Source organism: Olea europaea, chromosome 21 (assembly GCF_002742605.1).
Source record: "Olea europaea var. sylvestris chromosome 21, O_europaea_v1, whole genome shotgun sequence".
Lineage (NCBI taxonomy): Eukaryota > Viridiplantae > Streptophyta > Magnoliopsida > Lamiales > Oleaceae > Olea > Olea europaea.
In genome coordinates this window covers 3187408-3197814 of record NC_036257.1, presented here as the reverse complement: position 1 = coordinate 3197814, position 10407 = coordinate 3187408, and the positions used below count along the sequence as shown (strand labels likewise).

The window sequence follows — 10407 nt, the reverse complement described above, 5'->3', positions numbered from 1 at the left end:
AAATTAAAATATATTCTTAAACAGTGATTTGATATTATTTCAATCACACATTTTTAATAAAATAATATTATATGTAAATTTAAATATTTTCAACATTTTAAATTTATTATCAAATATTTTTTATGTGCAATCATGATCTGGATTTGAACCTATTTGAGTAGCATTTTTTAAAATTAAAATATATTCTTAAACAGTGATTTGATATTATTTCAATCACACATTTTTAATAAAATAATATTATATGTAAATTTAAATATTTTCAACATTTTAAATTTATTATCAAATATTTTTTATGTGCAATCATGATCTGGATTTGAACCTATTTGAGTAGCATTTTTTAAAATTAAAATATATTCTTAAACAGTGATTTGATATTATTTCAATCACACATTTTTAATAAAATAATATTATATGTAAATTTAAATTTTTTCTTCATTTTTAACTACACATTCTCCATTAATCTATTATTTCAAAATACATTTTTTCAAAATAATGTGACTCAAATACAAACTCTATAAGCTCTAAAAACGAATAGTAAAGTGTTCTACTTAATACGAGTGCTATCCTCTTTTCGGAGATGCTTAAAATTATATTTTTAATAAATTTTAATAAAAAATAATGAAAATATGTGAATGAAAAGTTGTGAGTGCTATAAAATACGTGAATAAAATTAATTGTTCATTTAAATTAAAAATCTTAATATTAATTTATAGTAAACAAGAACTTAATAAGCTTCAAATACTTATTAATTGATTAATTTATTTTTTTGAAAAACCCTAGCAGCATTTAAAGATTTCTCAATTTATGTATTGAATATATTCTTTCCTTTTTTCTTTCATCGATTTTTCCTCATGACCAGAGACTAGCTTCTTGAGTTTTATATTTATCTTGTAAGGTATTTTTAGGCTCAAAACTGTAATAAAGATTCTTTTGACAATTTTTTTTTAAGAAGAAGTTTTTGAAAAGTTATCTTATGTTAAAATTCTCTAAAAATTGTTTTAGTCCCCATTTGGTAGCAAATTTCACCCCAAATATCAATTTTTTGATCGTTATTTTACTATTTTTGTCGTCATTTTTAACTTCTTCACTTCCAGATTGGACTCACTTTTTTCTCTAACGATCAAAAAATCAATTCTCATAATCACTATCGAACAGGTGCTTAGTAAGATAAAATACTTTCATAAAGTAATCTACGCATGTTTAAAAATAAATTTCTAATCTCAAAATTTTCAACTTTTTAAAAGTACAACCAAACGTGCCCTAAATAATGAACATGATTGCTCCCAGGGCACATCTCCAAGTGGTAAAAGGGGAGGGTGGAGAAATCCAGTTTTGCTTGAGGCTACTGCGTCAAGGGTTCGAATCCTGAAATATGAATTTGACTCTTGGGTAAGTGCAAGTGTACAAGCAGCCTTCCACCCTGTACTCTTGAAGGCATAACTTGTGATTTACCTCCCTCACGATGCTCCAGGACAGGGATGGTGGGAGACCCTTAAAGTTAGGGTTTAACCTTTTAATAATGAATATGATTTACCCCCTTTTAAAATGTCCATCCAGCTGGGTGGATTCCACGCAAATCGAATTGATCTGAGAGCAAAAGGCTCCTCTTTAAAATTCTACTGCCATGACAACTGTACAGGTACAGTATCCAGCTGTTGGGGTCCACGTGTCATATTTTCATTGGAAAACATCTAGGCTCACCCTTTCGCCACAGCGACTTGTCCTACGGTATGCCCCCCATCTCCCCTCGCTTAGGACCAACTTTAGCCAGCTAAGACATTCGAACGGGCAACAACATTTGAATCAAATGTTGTTGATTTTTTGAGTTATTTTACTAAAGACCACCAAACGTTAGCTAAATCTCATTGCGATCACCAAACTTTAAATTGTTTGATTTACATCACAAAAGTTTGAAAATATTTCAATTACACTGCTATGCTAAACATCAATCCAATTTTATAGATTTTTCTAAGCGTCTTTAACATCCTGTGATGGCAGTATTATTGTAACTAAAATAAATGTTTAAAGTTCAGAATATATATGAAATGTGGACATTTTTATCAAAATCAACTTGATTCAGGTCAAAACAATCCTAGTTAAAATTGGTCCGATTGGATCTAAGAGAATCAAACAGTTAGGGCTTATTTCTAGCAAAGAAATAAAATTTATGTTGGTTCAAAATTGTTATTTTCATTACTCATTAATTAAATTATAATTGATATGAACTTATATTAATTAATATCTATTCAAGATAATAAACAAAACGTTGTATTGAAATAATAAAATTAACAAAAAATCTTGCATGCTATAATTTATTTTCGAAATAATAAAAAATTTGACTACTCCAAACCCAAACCAATCTATTCCAATCTGCCTCCAATCCTTTCTATTTATATAGTACTAATGATTTTACTTTCACAATTCTCAATAGAAATTAGTTTGAAGCTTGTTTGGGAGTGATTTTGAGAATTGATTTTTTGATCGTTGGAAGAAAAGTGGGCTCCACCTGTGAAAGAAGAAGTCAAATATGACGGCTGAAATAGTGAAATAACGGTCAAAAAATCAATTTTTTGAAAGAAAAAATAACTCCCAAATAGACTGTCGATCTGGATCTCAAGAAATCCAGATCAAATGACTTGATGATGCTTATGAAACAATAAAAAGTTTGTTGAATATTAAAAAATGCTTTATTTACATAGGGGGTGTTTGATAGTCATTTTTATGTAAAAATGTATTTTATAATAATAAATTGATGTGAAATGTGTAGTTAAAAAATAAGAAATTTTTTTTAATTTACATGTAATATTATTTTAATAAAAATATGTGGTGAAAAAGAAGAGAAAAAAATGTATTTTGAAAAAAAATGATTACCAAACGGGGCCATAACTAACTTTAGAAATGGACGCAATATTGAGGGTCTAACTGAAACCAAATGAAATTAAAGTTTGATGGTCCAAATGAAATTAAAGCATAAAGTTGCGTGGGCTATTTAAAAAATTTCGCAATTGTCACTTCGAGAATCGTGTCTGACATGGTCATAACCCAGTGACGTGGCAATAAGGCTTCCTAGTGAAGCCAATACACTTTGGCTATAAAACCTACCCCAATTCCTCGAATTGGTCCACTGCACCAAAGCATTTGCAGAGAAGTAGAAGTCTCTCTTCTCTCTCTCTCTCTCTCTCTCTCTCTCTCTTTCAATCAATGGCGTCTTCTGTTCCAATTTCAATGGGGTCTTTGGTTTTGGGAGTTTTCATTGCTTTTGCAATGGTGGGTTCTGTGAGTTCATCAAGATTTGATGAGCTCTTTCAGCCCAGCTGGGCACTTGACCATTTTGCCTATGAAGGAGAGCTTATGAAGATGAAACTCGACAACTATTCTGGTATGAAACCCATTCGTTTTTTTCAATTTGACACAGCTGAAATTTTCCTTATTTAAACCTACTTTTTTGTATAGAACTTCATTTATCTCTTAATGAAAAAGAGTGATCTGATCATAATATTGTTATATGTATGTGATCAGATGTCATCAGAGGGCCCATATCACAATGAATTTGATTTTGAGTTCCTGGGCAACACCACAGGGGAACCTTACCTAGTACAGACCAATGTATATGTCAATGGAGTTGGCAATCGGGAACAAAGATTGAACCTCTGGTTTGATCCCACTAAGGATTTTCATTCGTACTCACTTCTGTGGAATCGTCGCCAAGTTGTGTAAGCACCATTCTTCATTTTAATTTGGTCGAAAATCAATTTTACTCGTGTATTCGGTTAAAGATTATCGAATGATTATCTTAGAAGTTTGTGTAATGTGTTTTTGTTTAGATTCTTGGTCGATGCGACGCCGGTTCGTGTACATTCGAATTTGGAGCACAAGGGGATTCCATATCCTAAAGACCAATCCATGGGAGTTTACAGCTCGATATGGAATGCTGATGATTGGGCCACACAAGGTGGGAGAGTGAAGACTGATTGGTCACATGCCCCTTTCATTGCAAGCTACACGGGATTCGAGATCGATGCTTGTGAGTGTCCTGAGGTAGTGGCAGCTGTCGATAACATCAAGCGATGTAGCGCCGCTGGTGGCGAGAAAGGGTATTGGTGGGATGAGCCAACAATGTCGGAACTGAGCCTCCACCAGAGCCACCAGCTTCAGTGGGTTCGGGCCAATCACATGGTTTACGACTATTGCAAAGATACCTCGAGATTCCCGGTCGCTCCGGTCGAATGCCTGCACCATCACCACTAGGGATGTGTTGATCTTGGAGTGTGTCAATTCCATTGTAAAGATGTGATAAAGCTTTCATCATTTGTCACACCCCGTGTTAAATAGTTTTGAACGTGCACTATGATGTAATATAATGTGGTGAAATTAATTTTTTATTTCCTTCTTTGCGTCCATGATCAAAATTTGTTTAGTTGTGCAATTTTTTATTGCTTGTCATTTTCGTATTTGAAAAATATCTTAAACGAGACTGTCCAAAAAGATTGAGGACCATGAAGGACTCTTCTTATATAATATTTTAATTAAAAGATGATAGAGATTTGTCTCTTATTCACGGAGTTGAGTGGATATAACAAAAGAGGGTCCTATCGATTGACCTCTTGCATAATTATATCATGGATAAGAAAACGGAAGATACTTTTGTTGACCTCGATTTTTACCACCGGTTGAGGGATTTTGTCCCTGCCTCGACATCTCGATTAGTTGAGAAATCCTGTCTCCAATTTTTGAGAGAAGAATTTTTTACCATCCATGTATTCCCTATACGCATCCACAAAAAGGGAGAATAGTGATTATTTTGAGGTTTAATTTATTAAATCAAGTGGGCTATAGTGCCCCGTTCACGGGGCCATTTCACGGGACTGTAAAAGGTCAGTGGGCCCATTATGACACAGCCCAAAAGAAAGGCTGTCTCCACAACGTGCTAATTTTTGTGGAAATTACAGCCAACAAGAGTTCTAAACTTCGCAATTCAAAATTAATATTTACAAGTTTTCTTTTTAAAAATCAGATGATAATAAAAATTTTAAATACTACAAAATTAAATATATATGTTAATCCCACCTAACCATACCCAACCACTCCCAAACCCTAATAATTTTCGTTCTCTATCCCATCTTCTATCCTCTCTATTGCAACTATCGTAAGCCGTCGCTAGAGAGTATCTAGATGACGTTGCTGTGATCTGCTGTTGTCCGATATGGTGATGATGTCGTCTTTATATTTCAATACGCATCGAAATCGTCTCTCTACCGAACTTCACATGGCAATATTGTTCGCCGTTCGTAGGAGCTATCATGCGCGGGTGCCGCTACTAATGGTGTTGTGGTTCGCAGCATCATTTGATAGCGTTCGTGTTTTGCATTTGTCGTGATGATGTCGCTACGACCACAGTCATTGGTATCTGGTTTTTGGATAATGTCACAGTGCTCTTAGTCGATTAGATATGGTGATATATGGCTGTGGTGGTGGTTTTAGCGACGGTGGTTTTGATGATGTGGTGGTGGTGGTGGTGATTGGATCTGGTTAGGATGCATGTTTGTGGTGCTGTATGTGGTATAGTGCAATGGTTAGGTGGTGGTGGTGTTGTGGGTACGATGTGTTGTCTGTGATGGTGATGTCAACGTGGTGGTGGCTCTAGTGATGCTAACTGGTTGTTGTGCGGTGGTGGTGTTTAACGATAGTGCTCTGTGCGATGCGATAGTGGGTGATGGTCACAATGGTGTTGCTGTTGAGAGTTGTGATGGTGGTTCTGGTGGCAACGTTGGTAATGGTGCTACCGGAGGCAGTGATGAAGTGTGGTTGTATATGTTGGCAATGGTCCATGACTAATAAACAATATGTAACCAATGAGAAAGATAAATTGTGATAAAAAAAAAAAAAATAATGTGTGATCTAAAAATGTTAATTTGTGAGATAATTTGTGATTGTCTAATGGTTGTGACTTATCATATTTGTGATTTATGACTAATAAAAAGAACTTTGAACTATAAAATTTTTGAATTGTGACCATATAATAATTTGTAACATATAAACTTCTGATTTGTGAATGAAAAATAATGTGACTAACTAAATCGTTAATTTGTGACCAAATTGTATAGATTTATGACATTAATATATTTAATTAATGAAATCTATAATTAATTAATTAATTAAATCATAAATAAATTTTAACAAGTATCTGATTTTTAAAATTTAAAACCGTTATTAATATTTTTTGAAATAAGTGAAACTTGACCTCTTAATTACGAATTTTTCTCTTAAATTTTAGGTGGGGCTAGGGAAGGGACATGGATTAGCCTTTCCATGCCACAGTGGAGTTACTCACCTTTGGATGGTTTTAACACGTGTTTGGGCTTGCTTATAATTATTTATAAGTATTGAAATTCATTACTTTTCACCAGAGAAGTAGAAGTCTCTCTTCTCTCTCTCTCTCTCTCTCTCTCTCTCTCTTTCAATCAATGGCGTCTTCTGTTCCAATTTCAATGGGGTCTTTGGTTTTGGGAGTTTTCATTGCTTTTGCAATGGTGGGTTCTGTGAGTTCATCAAGATTTGATGAGCTCTTTCAGCCCAGCTGGGCACTTGACCATTTTGCCTATGAAGGAGAGCTTATGAAGATGAAACTCGACAACTATTCTGGTATGAAACCCATTCGTTTTTAGGTGTTTTTTTTTTTTTTGTCAAAAAAGGGTTATACAGAAAGTTTTCAAGTTGAAAGTTCTCATCATGTAAAATTTCTTGCAATTTCTCAATTTTAAGTGTTGATACTCACTGTTAGTCATATTTTCTGATTTTCTACTTTTAAGAGAATAAGTTTCTTATTTTTGCAATGCAGGAGCTGGGTTTTCATCAAAGAGCAAATATATGTTTGGGAAAGTCAGTATTAAGATCAAGCTAGTAGAGGGTGATTCTGCTGGAACTGTCACTGCTTTCTATGTAAACTTCTTCATTTCTCACCCATTTTCATTTATTTCACTGTATATTTTCACTCATTTTTACTGTATTTCCTTGCAAGATTGAACAAATATCTTTATAATTGCCCAGTTTCGTTCAATGCATTTATTTAGACTGTCAGAAAGAAAAATATTTCAATTTGACACAGCTGAAATTTTCCTTATTTAAACCTACTTTTTTGTATAGAACTTCATTTATCTCTTAATCAAAAAGACTGATCTGATCATAATATTGTTATATGTATGTAATCAGATGTCATCAGAGGGCCCATATCACAATGAATTTGATTTTGAGTTCCTGGGCAACACCACAGGGGAACCTTACCTAGTACAGACCAATGTATATGTCAATGGAGTTGGCAATAGGGAACAAAGATTGAACCTCTGGTTTGACCCTACTAAGGATTTTCATTCGTACTCACTTCTCTGGAATCGTCGCCAAGTTGTGTAAGCACCATTCTTCATTTTAATTTGGTCGAAAATCAATTTTACTCGTGTATTCGGTTAAAGATTATCGAATGATTATCTTAGAAGTTTGTGTAATGTGTTTTTGTTTAGATTCTTGGTCGATGAGACGCCGGTTCGTGTACATTCGAATTTGGAGCACAAGGGGATTCCATATCCTAAAGACCAATCCATGGGAGTTTACAGCTCGATATGGAATGCTGATGATTGGGCCACACAAGGTGGGAGAGTGAAGACTGATTGGTCACATGCCCCTTTCATTGCAAGCTACACGGGATTCGAGATCGATGCTTGTGAGTGTCCTGAGGTAGTGGCAGCTGTCGATAACATCAAGCGATGTAGCGCCGCTGGTGGCGAGAAAGGGTATTGGTGGGATGAGCCAACAATGTCGGAACTGAGCCTCCACCAGAGCCACCAGCTTCAGTGGGTTCGGGCCAATCACATGGTTTACGACTATTGCAAAGATACCTCGAGATTCCCGGTCGCTCCGGTCGAATGCCTGCACCATCACCACTAGGGATGTGTTGATCTTGGAGTGTGTCAATTCCATTGTAAAGATGTGATAAAGCTTTCATCATTTGTCACACCCCGTGTTAAATAGTTTTGAACGTGCACTATGATGTAATATAATGTGGTGAAATTAATTTTTTATTTCCTTCTTTGCGTCCATGATCAAAATTTGTTTAGTTGTGCAATTTTTTATTGCTTGTCATTTTCGTATTTGAAAAATATCTTAAACGAGACTGTCCAAAAAGATTGAGGACCATGAAGGACTCTTCTTATATAATATTTTAATTAAAAGATGATAGAGATTTGTCTCTTATTCACGGAGTTGAGTGGATATAACAAAAGAGGGTCCTATCGATTGACCTCTTGCATAATTATATCATGGATAAGAAAACGGAAGATACTTTTGTTGACCTCGATTTTTACCACCGGTTGAGGGATTTTGTCCCTGCCTCGACATCTCGATTAGTTGAGAAATCCTGTCTCCAATTTTTGAGAGAAGAATTTTTTACCATCCATGTATTCCCTATACGCATCCACAAAAAGGGAGAATAGTGATTATTTTGAGGTTTAATTTATTAAATCAAGTGGGCTATAGTGCCCCGTTCACGGGGCCATTTCACGGGACTGTAAAAGGTCAGTGGGCCCATTATGACACAGCCCAAAAGAAAGGCTGTCTCCACAACGTGCTAATTTTTGTGGAAATTACAGCCAACAAGAGTTCTAAACTTCGCAATTCAAAATTAATATTTACAAGTTTTCTTTTTAAAAATCAGATGATAATAAAAATTTTAAATACTACAAAATTAAATATATATGTTAATCCCACCTAACCATACCCAACCACTCCCAAACCCTAATAATTTTCGTTCTCTATCCCATCTTCTATCCTCTCTATTGCAACTATCGTAAGCCGTCGCTAGAGAGTATCTAGATGACGTTGCTGTGATCTGCTGTTGTCCGATATGGTGATGATGTCGTCTTTATATTTCAATACGCATCGAAATCGTCTCTCTACCGAACTTCACATGGCAATATTGTTCGCCGTTCGTAGGAGCTATCATGCGCGGGTGCCGCTACTAATGGTGTTGTGGTTCGCAGCATCATTTGATAGCGTTCGTGTTTTGCATTTGTCGTGATGATGTCGCTACGACCACAGTCATTGGTATCTGGTTTTTGGATAATGTCACAGTGCTCTTAGTCGATTAGATATGGTGATATATGGCTGTGGTGGTGGTTTTAGCGACGGTGGTTTTGATGATGTGGTGGTGGTGGTGGTGATTGGATCTGGTTAGGATGCATGTTTGTGGTGCTGTATGTGGTATAGTGCAATGGTTAGGTGGTGGTGGTGTTGTGGGTACGATGTGTTGTCTGTGATGGTGATGTCAACGTGGTGGTGGCTCTAGTGATGCTAACTGGTTGTTGTGCGGTGGTGGTGTTTAACGATAGTGCTCTGTGCGATGCGATAGTGGGTGATGGTCACAATGGTGTTGCTGTTGAGAGTTGTGATGGTGGTTCTGGTGGCAACGTTGGTAATGGTGCTACCGGAGGCAGTGATGAAGTGTGGTTGTATATGTTGGCAATGGTCCATGACTAATAAACAATATGTAACCAATGAGAAAGATAAATTGTGATAAAAAAAAAAAAAATAATGTGTGATCTAAAAATGTTAATTTGTGAGATAATTTGTGATTGTCTAATGGTTGTGACTTATCATATTTGTGATTTATGACTAATAAAAAAAACTTTGAACTATAAAATTTTTGAATTGTGACCATATAATAATTTGTAACATATAAACTTCTGATTTGTGAATGAAAAATAATGTGACTAACTAAATCGTTAATTTGTGACCAAATTGTATAGATTTATGACATTAATATATTTAATTAATGAAATGTATAATTAATTAATTAAGTAAATCATAAATAAATTTTAACAAGTATCTGATTTTTAAAATTTGAAACCATTATTAATATTTTTTGAAATAAGTGAAACTTAATCTCTTAATTATGAATTTTTCTCTTAAATTTTAGGTGGGGCTAGGGAAGGGACATGGATTAGCCTTTCCATGCCACAGTGGAGTTACTCACCTTTGGATGGTTTTAACACATGTTTGGGCTTGCTTATAATTATTTATAAGTATTGAAATTCATTACTTTTCATGGGGCACGTTGGATTGTATTATGGTTCTTATAGGTGATTTAACAAAACATGTATCGATTACCCAAATTTATTTTTTTATTAGGAACACTTTCTGTTTGTAGTATTCTACCGATCTCCTTGTCTTGCTTGAAATCCATCTGATATTCTTTTGAGTAGTCCATGATATTGGTCGATGGCCTAGAAATCACCTGACCTTATTTATTTATAACCAAAATAACTTAGACATGAATAATTTTCTCTAATATTCTATATGTAATCTTACGATAACTTATCAATATGTCCATTTTTACGTGAACCAATTCTTATGATAGTC

General features: G+C 34.8%; 2 protein-coding genes across 3 annotated transcripts; both read left to right on the top strand.

Annotated features, from left to right (window-relative positions):
• Nucleotides 1–3141: 3141 nt before the first annotated feature.
• Nucleotides 3142–8090, top strand: LOC111370402 (xyloglucan endotransglucosylase/hydrolase protein 9-like). Of its 2 annotated transcripts, none has more exons than XM_022992091.1 (4): nt 3142–3379; nt 6839–6939; nt 7210–7403; nt 7515–8090. In XM_022992091.1, the coding sequence occupies exons 1-4, from the start codon at nt 3202–3204 to the stop codon at nt 7936–7938; spliced, it is 897 nt and encodes a 298-aa protein (XP_022847859.1). In that variant the 5' UTR covers nt 3142–3201; the 3' UTR covers nt 7939–8090. The 2 variants fall into 2 exon arrangements, with proteins under 2 accessions (XP_022847859.1, XP_022847858.1); XM_022992090.1 differs by lacking the exon at nt 3142–3379 and adding an exon at nt 6408–6642.
• On the top strand, nt 3457–4400 carry LOC111370403 (xyloglucan endotransglucosylase/hydrolase protein 9-like). The gene is made up of 2 exons (XM_022992092.1): nt 3457–3713; nt 3825–4400. Exons 1-2 carry the CDS (start codon nt 3472–3474, stop codon nt 4246–4248), a joined length of 666 nt encoding a protein of 221 aa, XP_022847860.1. The 5' UTR covers nt 3457–3471; the 3' UTR covers nt 4249–4400.
• Nucleotides 8091–10407: the final 2317 nt, after the last annotated feature.

Excerpts from the sequence above, each read along its gene's own strand:
- LOC111370402 (XM_022992091.1), top strand. The coding sequence starts at position 3,202 with ATGGCGTCTTCTGTTCCAATTTCAATGGGGTCTTTGGTTTTGGGAGTT. Across the intron at positions 3,380-6,838 it reads GAAACTCGACAACTATTCTG|GAGCTGGGTTTTCATCAAAG; the intron begins GTATGAAACCCA and ends TTTGCAATGCAG. Across the intron at positions 7,404-7,514 it reads TGGAATCGTCGCCAAGTTGT|ATTCTTGGTCGATGAGACGC; the intron begins GTAAGCACCATT and ends GTTTTTGTTTAG.
- LOC111370403 (XM_022992092.1), top strand. The coding sequence starts at position 3,472 with ATGAAAAAGAGTGATCTGATCATAATATTGTTATATGTATGTGATCAG. Across the intron at positions 3,714-3,824 it reads TGGAATCGTCGCCAAGTTGT|ATTCTTGGTCGATGCGACGC; the intron begins GTAAGCACCATT and ends GTTTTTGTTTAG.